Source organism: Calidris pugnax, unplaced genomic scaffold (assembly GCF_001431845.1).
Source record: "Calidris pugnax isolate Ruff unplaced genomic scaffold, ASM143184v1 scaffold300, whole genome shotgun sequence".
Classification (NCBI taxonomy): domain Eukaryota; kingdom Metazoa; phylum Chordata; class Aves; order Charadriiformes; family Scolopacidae; genus Calidris; species Calidris pugnax.
The window spans coordinates 330031-349350 of NW_015091014.1; the positions used below are offsets into that span (position 1 = coordinate 330031).

The 19320-nt window shown below is 50.8% G+C and overlaps 1 protein-coding gene across 7 annotated transcripts in view; it reads right to left on the bottom strand.

Moving 5' to 3' along the window:
• Positions 1 to 434: 434 nt before the first annotated feature.
• The window catches only part of SLC4A8 (solute carrier family 4, sodium bicarbonate cotransporter, member 8), a 20912-nt gene continuing 2026 nt past the window's right edge, over positions 435 to 19320 (bottom strand). For 2 of the 7 annotated variants that reach the window (XM_014955723.1, XM_014955719.1), the window contains exons 2-25: positions 16984 to 17065; positions 16179 to 16313; positions 15477 to 15612; positions 14943 to 15103; positions 14172 to 14360; positions 13525 to 13613; positions 13236 to 13393; positions 12791 to 12878; positions 12221 to 12367; positions 11736 to 11827; positions 11086 to 11260; positions 10826 to 10959; positions 9601 to 9846; positions 9378 to 9483; positions 8295 to 8456; positions 7469 to 7582; positions 6934 to 7095; positions 5659 to 5910; positions 4188 to 4256; positions 3535 to 3708; positions 3307 to 3444; positions 2756 to 2853; positions 1712 to 1820; positions 435 to 839 (exon numbers count right to left, since the gene is read on the bottom strand). In XM_014955723.1, the coding sequence (XP_014811209.1) occupies positions 1733 to 1820; positions 2756 to 2853; positions 3307 to 3444; positions 3535 to 3708; positions 4188 to 4256; positions 5659 to 5910; positions 6934 to 7095; positions 7469 to 7582; positions 8295 to 8456; positions 9378 to 9483; positions 9601 to 9846; positions 10826 to 10959; positions 11086 to 11260; positions 11736 to 11827; positions 12221 to 12367; positions 12791 to 12878; positions 13236 to 13393; positions 13525 to 13613; positions 14172 to 14360; positions 14943 to 15103; positions 15477 to 15612; positions 16179 to 16284 (3084 nt within the window). In that variant the 5' untranslated portion in view covers positions 16285 to 16313; positions 16984 to 17065 and the 3' untranslated portion in view covers positions 435 to 839; positions 1712 to 1732. Of the gene's footprint in view, positions 840 to 1711; positions 1821 to 2755; positions 2854 to 3306; positions 3445 to 3534; positions 3709 to 4187; positions 4257 to 5658; positions 5911 to 6933; positions 7096 to 7468; positions 7583 to 8294; positions 8457 to 9377; positions 9484 to 9600; positions 9847 to 10825; positions 10960 to 11085; positions 11261 to 11735; positions 11828 to 12220; positions 12368 to 12790; positions 12879 to 13235; positions 13394 to 13524; positions 13614 to 14171; positions 14361 to 14942; positions 15104 to 15476; positions 15613 to 16178; positions 16314 to 16983; positions 17356 to 17454; positions 17545 to 18514; positions 18577 to 19320 lie in introns of those variants that run through there. The other 5 variants (XM_014955722.1, XM_014955718.1, XM_014955717.1 and 2 more) reach the window with 5 other exon arrangements.

The following is a 19320-nucleotide window of genomic DNA, read 5'->3' on the forward strand; positions in this document are numbered from 1 at the left end:
CATCTTGGGCCAGCTGGGGGAGGCTTTGTACTGGAGGGACTTGAGTTTTGTCTGACCTCTCCACTCCAGAGTCTCTAAGTCCTTGTCCTGACCTGGGTCTGATCTTTCATACTCAAGAGGCCCCAACAGTCTTCTTTTCTCCAGACTAAAAAGTCCCTCAGCCTTTCCTCCTAAGAGAGATGCTCCAGGCCCCTCAGCATCTCCGTAGCCCTTTGCTGTCCCCTCTCCAGCAGTTCCCTGTCCTTCTGGAACTGGACACAGGACTCCAGAAAAAAATTATTTTGTACATTCAAAGTTTATATTTGGAACCAAAGCTAAAAAAAAAAAAAAAAAAAAAAAAAAAAAAACCCTCTCCAGCAGTTCCCTGTCCTTCTGGAACTGGACACAGGACTCCAGAAAAAAATTATTTTGTACATTCAAAGTTTATATTTGGAACCAAAGCTAAAAAAAAAAAAAAAAAAGAAAGAAATAAAAAATAAAGAGAAAGGAGAAGAGGAATTAAGGAATTAGATACCAAAAAAAGTAGCGCTGAATGAGGAAGCGGTAGCAGTCCTTCTGCCACGACAATAAACCGCAACGACACACGCACGTACACACACACATGGAGGTGGAAAGACAGCGAGCGCCCATGGACTGTGATGTGCACCTCAGTTTGCTGGTGGAGAGAAAAGGGGACGCCTGAAGCACACCAAGGAACCGGCTGGAGAAGGCGGCGTGGCTTGGATGGGGATCCTCCAACTGGGAAAGAAGAGCAGTTCCTCTCCTGTGTCTGCATTGGCACATCCCTGAGTCACGTTCTCTCTCCTCTCCTTCCAAGTCAAGGGTCCTAAACGTGAAAACTGGAGGGGAGATTAAAAAAAAAAAGGGGAAGAGGGGAAAAAGAGGGAGAGCATCATCAGCGGGGGGGGGGACCCGCCGGGTGCTGCCCCTGTCCCTGTGACCACCCCGGCAGAGGAGCTGGTTCACATGCCATGATCCTCACCATCAGTCCTGGTTTGAGCAACACAGGATTGACTTCCCTTCTAATGCTGGGGAAAAATGCACTTTCAGAAGACTCCAGTGTCTGAATTGGGGAAAATATTTACTTTATAGCCTGCTCTGAGGTGCGGGGTTGAAGGTCTTGATGTTTTCAAGGTGTGGGAACGAGGAGGAGCAAGACCTGGGTGCTTGCCCCAATCCACCAGGGTTATTTCATACCATGAAGGACACATTCCATAGAAATTGGGAAGTTTGGAGAGGGCTTCTCTCTTTCTCGGTGGCTGCCACCCTGAGAACTCCTTGCCCCGGTGCCAGAGCCCCGAGCCCTTCCCTTCCCCCCGAAGCCCCAGCGCTCGCAGGGTCCCACATTGGCTGTTCCTGGGTGGGACACCAGCTTCTGCTGATGGGATGGGCTGGGGATGGTCCTTGTGTTGGTATCGGGATCAATACTGGTGCTTTAGTGTTATTAATGTTAATTATTTAGCCTTATTCTCTTAAACCTCTTTCTATTTCAACCCTCGGGTTTCCTTGCTTTGCCCCAATTCCCCTTCCCGGGTGGGGAGGGATCATCAGGTGATGGAATAATTGTCTAAACCACAACAAATTGGGGGTTCCTCAAGCTGTAACACCATCTGCTCCCAGGGATGGGGCCAAGGGCTCAGCGTTGCCGGCAAAAAGCCCGTGGGCAGGTGCCATCGGTGGCAGAGGAGCACGGCCACGCGTAGTCCCTCACCTCATGTCCCCCCCCCTGCCTTCAGAGCGTCTCCGTGTTCATGGTCAGAGCCTTCCACACCGTTGTTTTCGACATTTCATCTGAGATATTGATCTCCGAAGGATCAGTCCTGCAGGAAACATTTAGAATGGTGGGAACTGAGGCCACCGAGTCCCCCGGTGTCAGCAAGAGGAATTGGGGGGCTGTCCAGAGAACCAAAATTTGGCAGGTTTTGCTGGATGAGGAGTTCTCACAGAATCATAGAATCCTCATGGTTGGAAAGGACCTCTGAGATCACCGGGTCCAACCACACACACACAAAAGATCCCCACAACCTCAGCCACTAGAGCTTGCTTTGAAGTGCCATGTCTACACACTTCCTAAATACCTCCAGGGATGGTGACTCCACCACCTCTCTGGGCAGCCTCTTCCAGGGCTCTGCCACCCTCAAAGTCAAGAAGTTCCTCCTCGTGTTGAGATGGAACTTCTTATGTCCCAGTTTGTGCCCGTTTCCTCTTGTCCTGTCACTGGACACCACTGGAAAAAGCCTGGCCCCATCCTCCTGACACCCAGCCTTGATGAGATTCCCCTTCAGCCTTCTCTTCTCCAGCCCCAAAAGCCCCAAGTCCCTCAGCCTTTCCTCATCGCGGAGATGCTCCAGGCCCCTCATCATCCTCGTAGCCTCTGCTATCCCCTCTCCAGCAGTTCCCTGTCCTTCTGGAACTGGGGAGCCCAGAACTGGTCCCAGTGCTCCAGCTGGGGCCTCCCCAGGATAGAGCAGAGGGGGAGGACTGGTACAGATCAGTCCCACAACTTCTCATTTTTAAGTCTGAGGATCTCCAAGGTACCATAAAATCACTGACAATGCAACTTTTGGGGGGGCAAACACGAGTTGTCCAGCCCCCCTGTTGGAGGAAAAGCCCTGCCCATCACCTCCCGCAGCCCTCCCTGTAAATTTGCTTCCCCCACCGAGCTGAGGGACACTCAATAAAGATACAAGTGGGGAAAACTGTGCCCAATGAAGGTCACCAGGGGGGTCCTGGGGCTGGAGGGGGAGGGATTTACCTGTCACTGCTTTGCTTTGGGATATCCACGTTGCTGGTCTTCCCCAGTTTCAGGCGAATTGAATTGGCGGCTGCAGCTTCCATCATCTTCTGGGACTCCTGACGTAAAAAAAGGGCCAAATTAAGTTCTCTGGCTTTGATCAAAGTATCAAAGTGACCAAACTATCTCTCTTTGATCAAAGGGGAGATAAACTGAACACCTGGCAAAACATCTCCCCTTGTGCTCTCCTGACCTTCTATTAGTGCAGGAGGGTGAAGACCTCTCACCCTAAACATTCTGAGAGGGTTAAAAACATCACTATGAGCAAATCTTTAAATAATAATAATATTCATTATAAATGACTCATTTAAACCAATTATACCTCTAGTCAAGTATTAAGCCCGCTGCTAATTTAGGAAAAAAAGGTTACGATGTGGGATGAGGGCTACCAGGATCTATTTCTACTGAGCTCTGATCTTCTCCCAACATGTAAAGTCAAACTGAGATGGAAACAAGATGACTTCAGAGCCCGAGGGAGGTGCCCCAGCCCCAAGCACTCAACCAAGCGTTACCTCTTCTTCTTTGGCTTCATTTTTGGCATCGTCCAACTTTTTCTTCTTGCTTTCTGGCATAAGGTCATCCAGAAAGCTGAGCTCTCGCTTGGAGAAGCAGAAATCCATCACTTTCCGGACAAAAACGAGAGCCAAAACCTTCAGGAAGAAGAAAGGAAGATGAAGCGAGGCCAGTGATGATGCTCCAAGGCTTCAAAACTCCCGCTGCCGAGCGGCACCGGCTCTTACCATCATGGGAAAGACGATGGCAGCACGGGACACCTTGATGGCCCAGAGGAGGACGAGGCAGATCAGCTGGATCATGGTGAAGAAATGCACTTTCCGCAACGGAACGTGCCGCAGGTAGATGAAATCGGGCTGGTGCTTGGCCGGCATCCAAAACAGCTTCAAACGATCGAAGAACTGCAAAAGAAAAAGTGGAAAAGTCACCACCGTGGGGAACAGGGGAAGCTTCTGGCCCCGGGGAGATGTGGAAGGTGTTTTTAGGGTCTTCCTTGAAATGAGGAATCCCACATCTCACAACGTTCCTCCTGGGAGCACCCGTTTTCCCTCCGCTCCCTCCATAAAGCAGCTTGCCCAGGAGAGCTACCCACCAAATTGCACTTATTCCACATTATTCTAATTATCATCATTTCATCACCCTACAAATCCCTCAAGGAAGGGAGAAATTGGTGGTAGAAATTGCCCTGCCCGCTCCTCCCAGCCCCACACACCTCCTCTGCCCCCACCAACCTTCTTCTTACCCAAAATATTTCAAATATATATCATTGCTTGCTTTCAGAGAGGTGTTTTTTTTTCCCCAGATCACCATTTTTTTCTTTTTTTTCATTTCTCCAGAGATGAAATAACAAGGAACCAACGTGCTGGAAAAGAGTCCCTACCTGAATTCCTCTCAGCGACGACACCCCCATGTAGAGAAAGACGCCGTAAAGCACAGGCATTGGTATGAACTGGAGGGAAAAAAAAGAGAATACAGCCATTTATTTTTTTCTTTAATCACATTTTCAGCATTGCCTGAAATTGCCTAAAGCTTCCCCATTTCCACAGGGATAGAGATGTGTCGGATTTGAACCACTGGAGGTTTTGTGCATGCGAGCGAGCGAATGCTCTGCTTCAGGCTGAGTTTCCGAGGTGGTTTTCAGCAGAATAATCCTATTTTCCAGAAAGGCTGGAGGAAAATGGGTGATTTCATCCATTCGACCATATGCCATGTTCTGCGACGGGAAATAAAAACCCATTTCTACATATTCTTGTGGCAACACACAAAAGCCAAAGAGCCTCCTTTTAGCCTAGAGATGGGATTCTTTTGTGGGAGGAACACGCAAGGAAGCCCATGGGGATGGTTCCAGTGTGTCCAGCTACTGGGAACGGCTGTTCCCAATGAGGGCGGGTGGGCCTGAAAGACACCTGAAAAATTAAAGCTCGTTTGCCTGGACCCCACCAAAGAGGGCTCTGAAGGGCTGGAAAGCGTAACCAGGGCTGGTTCCCACCATGGGTCAAGCTTCAAGGCTTGGGACCTCCTCCTCCTCTGCTCCGTAACCACTCAGGCCTGGAGAGAGGAGACTATTTTGGTATAACCTTCCAAAAACTTGTGGGTTTGGGGCGTTTTGCATTTTCCTGGCAATCCTAGGCATAAATCCAGACTGGGAAGAGAATGGCTGGAGAGCAGCCCTGAGGAGAAGGACCTGGGAGTGCTCGTGGATGAGAAGCTCCACATGAGCCGGCAGTGTGCGCTGGTAGCCCAGAAAGCCCCCCACCCCCTGGGCTGCACCCCCAGACCTATGGCCAGCAGGGCCAGGGTGGGATTTTGCTGCTCTGGGGAGAACCCACCCCCTGGTGCTGCCTCCAGCTCTGGGGCCAACAACATCCCAAGGACATGGAGCTGTTGGAGCAGGACCAGAGGAGGCCCTGGAGATGCTGGGAGGGCTGGAGCCCCTCTGCTGGGAGGGGGGGCTGAGAGAGTTGGGGGGGGTCAGCCTGGAGAAGAGAAGGCTCCGGGGAGCCCTTGGAGCCCCTTCCAGTCCCTAAAGGGGCTCCAGGAAGGATGGGGGGGACTCTGGATCAGGGAGGGGAGCGATGGGATGAGGGGGAAGGGTTTGACACTGAAAGAGGGGAGATGGAGCTGAGATGTGGGGAAGAACTTCTTTGGTGTGAGGGTGGTGAGAGCCTGGCCCAGGTTGCCCAGAGAAGCTGTGGCTGCCCCATCCCTGGAGGGGCTCAAGGCCAGGTTGGAGGGGGTTGGAGCAACCTGGGCTGGTGGGAGGTGGCCCTGCCCAGGGCAGGGGGTGGCACTGGGGGGCTTTAAGCTCCCTTTCCACCCAAACCACTTTATGATTCTATGATTCCTCTTACCTTTAACACTGACGTGAGGAAGACGGAGCAGCCCATGAGCACAAAGATCATCAAACCAGTGACTCTCTGCTCTCGTATCCCAAGAAATTTGCGTTGCTCTCCCGGAGCGGAGCAGCCGGACTCGACTTTGAGGCTGTTGACGTGGGTGATGGACAGGACAGTCGCAGCCACAAACCAGGGCAGCCCCATCACCGAGCACACCCCCAGCATCACGGCCACCATGAAGAGGTCCAGGTGGTACCCGCATCCTTTCTGGGGGGAGCAAAACATGGGGCAGAGTGTCCCACAGTACAAGAGCAAGGAAAATGTCACGAGTCAGACTCAAACCCTACTTGAGCCCAAGTCACCTTCTCGAAAATTTAAAATAAGAACTGGAAATGAATGAGGATGTGCCCAGTCTTTGCTTAGACAAAGTGGACAGTTGTTCTGGACTCCCCAGTTCCAGAAGGACAGGGAACTGCTGGAGAGGGGACAGCAAAGGGCTACGAGGATGATGAGGGACCTGGAGCATCTCCCTGATGAGGAAAGGCTGAGGGACTTGGAGCTTTTTAGTCTGGAGAAGAGAAGACTGAGGGGGGATCTCATCAAGGGTGGGGGTCAGGAGGATGGGGCCAGGCTTTTTCCAGTGGTGCCCAGTGACAGGACAAGAGGAAACGGGCACAAAGTTGAGTATAAGAAGTTCCATCTCAACATGAGGAGGAACTTCTTGACTTTGAGGGTGGTAGAGCCCTGGAAGAGGCTGCCCAGAGAGGTGGTGGGGTCTCCTTCTCTGTAGACATTCAGACCCCCCGTGGATGAATCCAACCTGCTCTGGGTGGGACCTGCTCTGGAAGGAGGTTGGACTAGATGATCTCCAGAGGTCCCTTCCCACCCCATAGCATTCTGTGATTCTGTGGATTTGGGGCGTTTGTGTGGTATCTACTTCTCAAAAACCAAAATTTACTATTTTTTCATTCATAAAGAAATTTCTACCACTTGAAAGAAGACATGACTCCGAGTTGTCCCTGGTGGCACGTCCAAATGATCTGTTCCCCCAGCTGCTGCTGACAGGTTAATACAAAAACGTGCTTCTCTACTGCTCTAAGATTAATTTGTTCCTCCGAAAGATTGCTCATCTGGACTTCCCTGTCATCATTAATCCAGGAGAGCATCCTGCCACCCAGCCTGACGTTGTCCCAAACCAACACCTTCACAAGGCATTTGGAACAAGAGCTTCTCCCCACACCTGCAGCCCGGAGCAGGTTGGGGACAGAGTTGTCCCTTGTAGCCCCTTACCTTCAGCTTGTGCTCCTTCCTGTTGACGATAACAGCAGTGATCTGCTGGTCCATGAATATCAAGATGGTGCAGAGCAGAGCCGGGATGAGTGCGGCCAACACCGTCCACCAAGGGTTGGGCCCGATGGGGTTGACAAACCACCCGCGGTCATCTCTGGTTGGCTGTGAGAAAGGACATGTATCGGGATCAGCTCCCAGCTGATGTCTTCTCCATCCCCGTGTCAGAGCACCTCCCAGCCCTGGCTCCACAGCACCCTCTCCCATGGGTGCCAGCATCCTCTTTGCAAGCACCTATAGATAACTTCTCCTGTAGGTATCTAGTTTTGGAGCTGCCTTTTCCTTTCCAGAAAGTGGAAAGGAGGTGGAAGAGGAGATGGTACCACCACCACCATCTCCTCCAGACTCAGCCCTGTCCTGCCCCAGTATCACCTTGGGACATCCCCAAAGGTTGAAACCAGCTCCGTGCCCAAACCCCCCATCAACTTGGGACATCCCCAAGGGCTGAAACCAGCTCCGTGCCCAAAACCCCCATCACCTTGAACATATGGGGGACCTGGAGCTTCGGTGATGGGATCCCAATGCTGAAGTCAATGAGCACCATGATGACGATGGTGAGGAAAACAGCAAAGTCACTTACTGTGGACCGGACCTGGGGCAAGAAACCAGAGCTGAAAGGGGCATCGCAAAAAAGGGGATGGAAAAGTCAGGGACATCAACAACATTAAAGCTGGTTAACAAAATCCCACCACTCTGAGGACATGCAGCCAAATCCCTGGGTTAGGTACTGCTGCTGTGTTTGTCCCCGGGAGATCTGGTGTCAGACAATCAAAGAAAAAAAGTTTAATTAGGTGGAAAAGGGGTGTTTTAATTCAAACCTTAAAAAATATGTATATATTTAAAAAAGTAAGGAACCGGACATCTGTCACTACAGCCACGCTCACAGCTAAGAGGGGAATAAGGCGCTGAGGCATCATTTGCTCCTCAAAAGGAAGAAACTGTGTCTTTTGTGTCTTTTTCTACGGCAGCTCCTCGTTTAAATCAACTCCCCTTGAGCACATAAGGCACGGAAGGTGGAAAAAATAAAAAGCAATCAAAATAAAACCAAAAAAACCAACCCAACTTTGGAAGACCTGATTTCCCGCTGCCTGAGCAAATCATCGCTCTGGGGCAGGTGGTGAGGTGGGTGGGAAACGCTGCGGTCGTTTTGTGCTCCTGGAAAGGAGTGAGGGACATCCAAGCTTGGCCTTCAAGGTCAACATGTCCCAGCTTGACCACGCGGTGGCAAACACCGCTTAGTGCTCCGGGAAAGGCATTTTTGAAGTGAGCATGGAGCCCGCTGCCGGCCACCACCTTCTACCTACTCTGGTTGGGAAGTAACGGCTGGTTTTAAACTTCTTCAATAAGCTCGACAGGACAAAGGTGGAGAAGAAGAGGATGCAGCACCAGAAGAGGACGTTAGGCGCATAGGGACCATCATGTCCACAGGCAGGTCCTCGAAACTCTCCATGCAAATACCGACATTCCTGGGGAAACAGCATCAGGACACAAAGGCAGTGCACATGCAGCAAGGAAACCTTGGGACAACTACAGGGTGGGGGAGGTTGAGGACCTTGGTCTAAGATCCATGACCTTGTAACTGCTGCTGCCAGTGGAGATTCATAATTAATGAGCACCAGCAGCAGCTGAACAAGTGACACATCGAACCAGGACATGATCGAACTACACAGAGGAGAATGGAGAGAGGAGATGTGATGGGACACCCAACCCATGGCACATCCTCCACTCGAATGGCAGGTACCCATGGCCTGAAGGAGACACCAGAGGGGAATGAAACACCAGGAACTCTTGGGGATAGAGAAACAGGGAACGGGGAAGGAGGGCTGAAACAACCGGGGTGGGAAAGGAGAAGAGATAAATTGTCCCTTCCCGGTGGAGGGCTCACAGGACATGGCCAAGAGGGGATGAAGAGGTCCATAAGAGCCTCCCGTCCTACGTCTGGGCTCTGCTTCCAGCAACAGCAGCCCAAGAGGCTGCTCAGACATGCAAATTTATGCACGTACCTTCAGACAGTGCTGAGTAAGAAAGCAAGGCCTGGAGTTATTAGGAACCAATTAGGAAGGTAATTACTACCTTCCAGCATGAACTTAAGTCCTCCAACTTCTACAATAATCAACCCAGCCACTTAACCTTTCTCCTGCTCAGAAATACTGGCCTGAGGATGACAGTTATTACCCATGACTTTGGGGACAAGGTGGACTGGACAAGGTGGACTCTCCTTCCAGAACCAAGCGTGTTAAAACCACAAATTAGACCTAAGTGATGACTTTTCAGAGCAGCACCAGCACAGCTTGAAGCCCACCATCACCTGAAGGGCTCAGAGGTCTGCACCACGCGAATGTCCCCGCACCCCGTGACACGAGGACGCGGTGGTTCGGGGCACTTACAGTCACCGTGAGGTTCTCCCAGGTGACAGCAGACACGTTGATCTTGTTGCTCTCCCAAAACCTCAGGGTTTCGTTGCTGGGATGGGCTGGTGCCTCACACTTACAGCTGGGAGGAGAGAAGCCAAGACAGGGGTAAGGGAAAGGTGATGATGGAAGCGCTGCCCCGAGCTCCTGCCAAGGGGCAGAAGCATTTTAGGAGGAAAAATAAAAAACCACCACCCACTAGTAGATGGTGAGGAGGTCGAGCTTGCTGTGCATGTGCACCGGGTAGATCTCTCGCAGGTGGCTCAGCTTCTCCAGAGCCTCGTAGATGAAGATCATGCAGATGAGGGAGGCAAAGGCTTCCTCAGTGAAGCGGGTGATGTAGCAGACCAGGCAGCTGGCGTCGGTGGCCACCAGCACGATGCACAAGAAGGCAGTCCACAGCCCGATGCAGCCCCGCAGGGAGAGATAGGAGAGCATGTAGTCCCTGGGAAACCACCAGGGAAGGAAGGGCTGAAAGGGCAGCGAGAGGCTCTGAGCCACCTCTGCCTTCGGGGCAAATTGGGAGCAATTTGGGAGCATGTCATCATCGAGGCTACGGATGGGAAATGCACTTTCCGTGTACGGCTACAGACGGCCTCAGGGCTGTGGTGCAGGGTGTGGACCCGCAGGAGGAGAGGCCAATTAGTTAATTATCATTATTTAACAATTAGCTTGTGTTAACGCCCGGGAAGGCTAATTGAGGTCAGGTCCCTGGTGTGGAAGGTGGGGTTTTCCCACCTCACCCCGGTGCCCTAACACCAAAACCGGCCAGTTTTCCACCCACATTGGGGCTTAATAATAAATTTAATTGCAATGAGGGTGGTTCAACTCACATCAAAGTCGCCCCAACAAAAAGACTGCCAGGGAAAATATCCATTTCACATGAAAAGCTCCTACTTTTTCAATTAAAAAAAAATCATCAGAACTCAAAATGTTTGCACAGAAAACTATTTGGAGATTCAGGCAAAACGTATTTCCACTTCCAGCAAAAAATCACGCTGAAAAGAGCCTGGGTTTGTGCTCGGGGAAAGAAAATCTTCCCTCATTCCCAAACCAGAGCGGTTTATCCCATCTTCCTTGCGCAGCCCGCCTTGAGCATCCACATCCTCATGGTTTCTCCTTCTCCTGCTGCTTTGCTTTAACCCCCAAAACCCCAAACCACCCCTAAAACCCCTAATGACCCCAAAAACCCACAAATGACCCCAAAACCCACAAACGACCCCAAAAACCCCATCCATCCTTCCGAGACCAAGAGCTCTTGCACCATCACACACTAAAGCAGCCACGTGCAATGGGCTGTGCCACAGGAGCCAACTTAAATCTACCAACTACCACTAAGAAAAATAGAAGAAAAACATCTTTTCTCCATCACTGCCGCCTACTGAAGGCTCCGGCAGCCCCTGGTCACAGCTCCCCAGCCTTACTTGCAGAATTTGTAGAGGATCTTCTCGAAGACGAGGACGGGTCCGGTGCTGCCCAGGATGGTGAGGGGTTGCCCAGCAAAGAGGGAGTAGACCACACCGGTCATGGATGCGCCCAGCAGTGACTCCATGGCACTCTGCCCGGGGAAAAGAGGTGGCAGCAAGTAAATAAATCATGAAATAAAAAAAAAAAAACCTCAAGCTAATTCACTTTTTGCATGAGTTGTACCCTCCCTGGTGTCACCCAAGGGAGGGGTGCTCACTATGTGGCCGTCGGTGGCCTCCCCCAGCAACCCTCCAAAGGTGATGACGGGGGACATGCAGGCACAGTAGAGGAAGAGGAAGGACGCCAGACACTTCAGGCTCAGACCGTCCCGAAAGTCACTCCAGAACCACGGGGCTTTTCGCTTCACGTCCAGGATCAAACCTCCAAAGAGCCTGGAAGAAGGAAAAAAATAAACACAAACCGTTTCCTTCTAAATCCACACGAAATTTTCTTTGCTGCAGAAGGACAATCCCAAGCAAGATGTAACTTCCATTGCTAAAAAGAAGTAATTTCCTTCTCCTGTTTTATACCCAATAGAAATTGAGGAATAGAAACACCAAAAAAAAACCCAATAAGAAGAAAAAAGACCAAACCTGAGAGCCCATCCCTCAGACTGGCTTTGAGAAGCAGCAGAGCTCTCCCTGGAGGGATTTACACATCTGCTGTCACCCCAAATCAAGCAAATCCCGGTGCAATGACGAGCCCAACTGCCCCCATCTCCCACCCGCCCGGCCCAGGGGACCAAGCTGGTGACGCGGAGCCCCTTCACTGAACCAACTGAGCCCCAAACCCTGCTAGAAAGGAGGTGCATGCCCAGATTTTAGAGGCAAAGAGTAAAAAAAGACCCCAAATTGTGAAAGCTCACACCTTCCCGTCCGCTCCAGCTCAGGGCCGCTGTGTTTCTCCGGCTTGCTGTGAGACGCGCTGTCATCGAGAGCTCCGGGCGTCTTCCTTTTTTTCTGTTAAAATGGAAATAAGATAAAGATAAGGATTTGGAACCACTGGCTTGTTTTTCCTTCTGGGCTGGGTATGTGACTTGTGAATTTGGGCCTCTGGCCATCAACCCCAGAGTCACAGAATACTATGGGATTGGAAGGAACCTCTGGAGATCATCTAGTCCAACATCCCTTCCAGAGCAGGTCCCACCCAGAGCAGGTTGGATTCATCCAGGTGGGTTTTGAATGTTTCCAGAGATGGAGACTCCACCACCTCTCTGGGCAGCCTCTTCCAGGGCTCTGACACCCTCAAAGCGAAGAAGTTCCTCCTCGTGTTGAGATGGAACTTGTAGCCGTACTAAAACGCCCACCCCCACTGCCCTCCTGCCCATCCCCCTCCTCTGCCGCAGCAGCCACCTGCGAAGGGACGTTTTTGGGGGGCTCAATTCGGATGGATGGATCCCACTCTCCTGGTGGCAGGACCGTGACCTGATCCAGAAACTCATCAATGCCGGCCACCAGGTCAGCCCGGTCCTTGGCTTTGTAGGCAACGTCATGGAAAACCTGCCAATGGGAGACAACCCAGTGAGAGGACAACCCACCCGCCGACGTCCTACCCACTGCAACCAGCTCTTGGCTAAACCCGAGATAATTATCCCCAAATTTTCCTGTTGGAAACAGGAGGGAATATTCCCCCCCAAAGGCAAAAATCTGCACCTCGTGGTGTTTGTAATCATCTCTACAAGGCTCCCGTCCCCAAACCACAGCCTTTTGCCTAAAGAGGAGAAGTTCCACTGGCCCTGGCAATGCCATCACTGGGGACGGGGTGCTGGGAACCCTGGGGAGAAGGACGGGGTGCAGGATGACACCCCAGGTGGGACTTTAGCCTCCCATGGGCAGCTGGGGCAGCAAATCCTCTTCCTCACGGCAATAGAGACAGAAGAAAGCCAAAAAATGACCCGGAGATATCTCTTAATCTCATCACACCTCGTCCGTCATGATGGTGGCCATGGACCTGCCGATCTCGTGGTACTGATGGGCTTTTCCTTCCGATCCGAGCAAAACGAAGAGGAACCTGGGCAAGGAAACAAATCAAATGAGAGAGAAGAACGTGCCCTTGCTCCAAGGGCACCCGAGGAAATCCCCAGGACCACCCAGCCCAGAGCAAGGCTTGAGAGGGGACACACAGGCTCATCCACTCCAGTGGTGAGTTTGAAATGCATCAAAAACGACTGTATATTTAATTTTTGGGCCAACTTTCATTAAAATTGAACTTAAAAGCCACAGCAGGGAAGGGAGAAAGGAAGGCAAGGAGATATGGGTGGGAGAAAGGTGCTTGCTCCCACTGGCCTTGCTCCCTTGGGATGCCCAATTTGATGGTTTTTCGGGTGGTTTTTATTTCAAAGAACAACTTTGTACTTCTCATTCGGACCTTGTTGGGATGGGAACTTCCGTCATGCCCGGGAGGAGGACAGACGGGGTCAGGCGGACGAAGGCCACGATGGGCTGGCGGAGGAAATCCAGCTCTCCCACCAGCACGTTGGAGGCTTCAGCCCCGACGGGGATTTTCTTCATGAAGTGCAGCTCCGCCTGGGCACGAGAAGGGGGTTTTCAGGCCGTGACCCCAAAAAAGCAAAGCCCACAGCGACCTGCAGCCATGTCTGCGAGAGCAAATCTGGCCCAAAAGGCCAGATTTTTAAAAAAAGCTCCGAGTGTCTCACCTTGCTGAGATCCATCGCGTTGGTGTCCTGGGTCAGCCCATTCTTAGCTTCTATAGTGGTGGGAGAAGGATGAGGAGTGAGTGTTTGGGCTGGTAGGAAAGAGGAGAAAGCTCAGAAAGACGGGCAAGGAGCAATTGGGACACTTTTCCTTTGCCAGGACAAGTCTAATGAGGCCAAAGCCCCACAAGAACCCTCTCCTGGTGCCAAAGTCCTGCAGAAACTTTCAGCTGGTGTCAAAGCCTGCAAGAAACTCTCTCCTGGTGCCAAAGCCCCACAGGAACCCTCTCCTGGTGCCAAAGCCTGGAAGAAACCCTCTCCTGGTGTCAAAGCCTGGAAGAAACCCTCTCCTGGTGCCAAAGCCTGGAAGAAACCCTCTCCTGGTGCCAAAGCCTGGAAGAAACCCTCTCCTGGTGTCAAAGCCTGGAAGAAACCCTCTCCTGGTGCCAAAGCCTGGAAGAAACCCTCTCCTGGTGCCAAAGCCTGGAAGAAATGCTCTCCTGGCACCAAAACCCCACAGGAACCCTCTCCTGGTGCCACAATCCTGTAGAAACTCTCTCCTGGTGCCACAAGCCTGCAGAAACCTTTACCTGGTGCCAAAGCCTCACAGGAACCTTCTCCCAGCACCAAAGCCCTGCAGGAGCCCTCACCTGGCTTGTCAGGGGGGTGCAGGTCCAACTGCTTCTTGCTCATATCAGCAAACGAGCGGACGATGGGGAGAAGGTTGTTCCTTTTCCTCTCATTCTGATGGTGGTGCTTCTTCAGAAGGACTTCTCGAACCTTGGCCCGCGTGCGCTCGTCGAACTCCGGGGACTGCTCCTGCTGGCCCAGGATCAGATCTGGGGACAGCCGAGGGAAACAAAGCCATCAGAGCAGAGACAACCCCAAGTCCCCACGCCTGAAGCCCCCCGGGGAAGGCTCAGCCTTGCTTTGGTGAGATGTTTAAATACAGTTCAGCCTTTGGAGCGAAAGCAAGAATTTTATTCATCACCCCCCTAAGATAATTATTTCCTGTCCTAAATAATGCCCTTTTCTTGCCCGATCTGGCCTTTCCGTCTGACTCTCCACATTTAACCGAATTATAAGCCCAGACTTTCCTGGAATCTCCTTTGCTGAGTGACCAAAATTTGCTGAGCCCGGGGAGGAATGTGGGAAGTTCCACTCCAATCTGAGGAGGAACTTCTTTGGGGTGAGGGTGGCAGAGCCCTGGCAGAGGCTGCCCAGGGAGGGTGTGGAGTCCCCTTCTCTGGAGATCTTCAAGCCCCACCTGGATGCTCCTGAGTGATGTGCTCTGGGCAACCCTGCTTTGGCCGGGGAGTTGGACTGGATGATCTCTAGAAGGTCCCTTCCAACTCCAACAATTCCCCGATTCCGTGAAATGGAGCTGGGCCATTCCTGGAGGGAAGCAGTGCCCATGGTACCTGCAATCTCCTCGATGCTGTTGGCACAGATGTCCAGCAACACCGTCCCGTTGATGATGCAGCTCCTCAGCTCGAAGAGGCTGTGCAAGGACAGCGTGGCCACGTAGGGCTTGCTCCAGCGCTCGCCGCCATCTTCCACGTCCTCCTCAAACTTCAGCCACCTGCGGACACGGGACACCATCAGCCTCCTCGCAAGAGAATGGCCTCAGCCCTGCAAACCCTCTGGCAGAGCAAGAAAGAGTGGTCGGGCATTGGAATAGGCTGCCCAGGAAGGTGGTGGAGTCACCATCCCTGGATGTGTTTAAGGGATGTTTAGATGCGGTGGGGGGGGATATGGTATAGGGGAGGACTTTGTAGAGTAGGGGAGATGGTTGGACTCAATGATCCCAAGGGTCTCTTCCAACCTGAATGATTCTATGATTCTAAGAGGAGAAGGCTCCTCACATTGGAATCTGCAGCCTCGAGGGCTTTGCATCCCCAGGAGCAGGAGGCAGATCCCGCGGGAGCCGCCGGAGTGGGCAGCAGGGTTTTTACCTGGCCGTTTCCTTCCACTCGGCGTCTTCGCCCTCCTTCAGGCAAATCTCATCCAGCTCGGTGAACAAGTCGTGAGGAACGTGCTGCTCGTCCTCCTCGGTCCCCAGGATGAACTGCACCCGCTGGGACGGGGTGTCTGGGGGGCAGAAGACACAGCCCCGGCCCCTCATCAACGCCTGGATTTGGTCCCTCACGCTCACACTCAACGTGGCCATCAACTGGGCACCAGTTTAGCCCTAAATACTGGGCTGGCCCCTCTGTCTGGGGTCTGTCTGGGCTCCCACAGAGCCATGGAGAAGGAGAAGCATCTATTCCACCTCTGCAGAATGACGGGCTGCTTCCCCTCCCTGCATTTCCATTTTTAAAGCCCAGATCCCTCTAAGGAAGAGGAGCCTAAATCCATTATGCACTTAACCACCTTTTAAAAAAGTAAATAAATGAGAAAATGCACCTAACTGCCTTAAAAAAAAAAAAAAGAGAGAGAAAATGCATCTATCTGCCCCTAAAAAAACAAAATAAATGAGAAAATGCACCTAACTGCCTTAAAAAAAATGAAATAAAAATAAAATAAATGAGAAAAATTTTGCCAAACAATGCGACTTTCCCTCGGAAAACCAGCAAAGCACAGGGAGCTGCTGGCAGAAGACCCCCCAGCACCCACGGAGTCCCAAGTCGAGGGGAGGCTGGGGAGGAAAGACTTACACTGGAAACCCGGCTCCGTGGGGGCAGCGTCCTTCTCCCGCTCCCGTTTCCGATGCTTCTGGCTGTGGGGCCGGTGGTGCCGGTGGCTTTGCCTCACCAGGGGCATCCGCACCCCCACGTACAGGGTCCGGTGCCCTGGGGAAAAACCAGAATTTGCATCCCTCTCCATAGCCCGGAGACGGTCGACAGCCAACACCACAATTAAACCAGTGCAGCCACCCCAGGAGGAAACCCCAACTTCATTTTATTTTCACTGAAACCCTAAAAATACCTTTTTTTTTTTTCTTTCGTTTTTTTTTTCCCCCCAGCCCACTTTCCTCAAACTTCAGAGCGACAACAAGCGGTGGCTCCGGGGCATCTAAAAGCACTCGGAAAATACCCATCTTTTCCTCAAATCCCAGCTTTGACTTGCTCATTAAGCAGCGACGGAAGGTAATTATTTTTTAAAATCCTTGCGTGGCGCGAGGCGACACGAGAAGATCGAACCAGCCCCGTGATAATGAACTCCAGGACACACACACACAAAATAAAAAAAAAAGAAAATCACAGCCCTGCGTCTGCCACCAGCGAATTATTCTCCTGACCTCCCCAAGCCCAATGAGCAGCCTCTGGGAGAAAACAAGCCCTGAATTATCCAACTTTGTGGCTAAAACTCCCACCGTGGTCATCGGGGGGGCTTTCTCCCTCTGTTTCAAAGCCATAATATTAAAAACATGTGAAAATAACTGCTTGTTTATTTAGAAGGAGGCCACATCTTAGTGGTGGTGGTGGTGGCCCCTCTCCCAAGGTCTCGGTGGGGACTCACCTTCCAGCTCCTCCTTCTCATAGTGAATGTTGACGACGTTGCTCGTTCTTCCCTGGTCAATCACCGCCTCCTCGTCCTGCCTCTGCCCAGCAAGGAGGAGAAGGTAGAAGTTGGGGCTGGGTGTGGGGAGGTCCCTTATGATCCCCCAGCCACCACCCACCCCCGAGTCCATGAGCATCACACCTCTACGTGCCTCCTCCTCCAGGCACGACCCTAAAAACATGGACTTTTCGGTGGGTTTTCTCCCCGTTCCCAAATAAAACCACCCGTAGCATCACCTGTATCGTCCACAAGGTGAGTTGGGAAGTGCCTACTGCAAGGGGAGAGGGTGGAGGTTTCAGACCAAAAAGAGAAACCACCCTATTTTCTTTGTTCTTGTGGTTCCTTTGTAAAAATTTAAAAAAAAAAAAAAAATTAAAAAGAGGGGGGATTTCCAAATTGGGGAAAAAAAAAAAAAAAACCCAACCTTACACTTTTGATCACAGTTTTCAGCCTCCAAACGTGATACCTGCAGGAGTCACTAGATGGCACTTGGCCACAGGACATGGCCACCACGCAACCTCCAAAGGTCCTCAAGAACCTGTCAAGGGCGAAGCATCATCTCCAGCCCCACCAGGCTGGGGCTCCTCTCCCTACCAGCCCGTTTTCCCACGGAAAAACCTGATTTTTCCCCCTCGCAAAAGCCAAGGGCTGAGATTTAACACCTTCCTTGGCCGAAAAGCCGGCAGGAAGAGCATCTCTACCTCAAAAGCTGAAGGAAAAACTCCAGGAGAAGCAGAAATAAATCTTTTGGCATCTCCTTTCCCCTTGACCCCCAGGGCCGGGAAGGGAAATACTGGGATTACAATGCCCAAAGAAATAAAACCCAACCACGTCTCCCACTCCGGTCGCAACCGCGGCCCCGAAAGGGCCTCCAGGAAACACTTGGCATCTTTTTTCCCCTCTTCAGGCTGTACTTTTAATTGCTACAAACGTCTTAAATACTCAAAAAACCACATAACCGCCACCCTTTTTCTCCTTCCTTTCCTGCACGGACAGTAAGGAATCCAAGAAATTCAAAATCTCTTCCACCCTGGGAAGAAAAACTCCTGCCAAAGCCCAAACACCCATCGGTTTTCCATCCGTTTTCTAATTATTCCTTAATTAAAGGCGCAAAGGGGAAGGATTGGGAGGATGGAATTGCTGAGGTTCGTCTTCGCAAACCCCTCGCCATCATCAGAGCGACCAAAAAACTATTTAAAGTTAAAATAAATAAAAAAAACCACTGAGATTCACAGCCCATTTCTCAAGACCAAGGTCGGAAGAAGAAGAAAACACCCCAAAAACACCCCAAAAACTGGTGGGATGAAACTCCAGAACCCAGAACTGGGAAACAGCCCGGAACAACCCAAACTGCCATTTTCCCATCAAACTCCACGGAGAGCCACTAAAAAACCAGAGAATAAATAACTTAATGCGATTTAAGCTGCAAATGCCGGCAGGAAATTGGCTTTTTATGCCCCAAATTCCTGCTCCAAGCGAAGAGCATCACCTGCCGGGCAGCAGCGACGGTCGGCACCCCCTCCGGTTAATTTGAGGAGCAAGAGGAAAAATGGCTATTTGAATAAAATCCCAATTTGAATAAAATCCTAATTTAAATAAACTCGCAATTTAAATAAACTCGCAAATTAAATAATCTCGCAAATTAAATAAACTCGTAAACTAAATACAATAGCAATTAAAAGTGCAATTGAAATAAAAACCCAACTTAAAATCACAATTGAAACAAAAACGCAACTGAAAAGCGCAACTTAAAAATGCAACTTAAAATTGCAACTGAAATAAAATCACAATTGAAATAAAATCACAACTGAAATAAAATCGCAACTTTAAATCGCAATTCAAAATCCCAGTTTAAGTAAAATCCCCATTTAAGTACAAGGGCAATTAAAAGAAAAGGGCAATTGAAATAATAAACGTAACTGAAAAACGCAACCCGAAATCGCAACTGAAATAAAATCGTGGCTTAAATATAAAATCGCAATTGAAATAAAATCACAATTGAAACAAAATTGCAATTCAAAACTGCAACTGAAATAAAATCGCAATTTAAAATCGCAGCTTAAAATCAGAATGTAAAGAAAATCACAACTTAAATAAAAACACACTTCAAATAGAATCTTAATTTAAATAAAATTGCAACTTAAAATCGCAATTCAAAATCGCAATTTAAATAGAATCCCAACTTAAACAAAATCAGAATTTCAATAAAATCGCCCTTTCAATACAATCCCAAGCTTTAGGGCGTTACGGGGGGGGCAGAGTGGGAATAACTTTGCCCCCCCATACCCCGTGCTC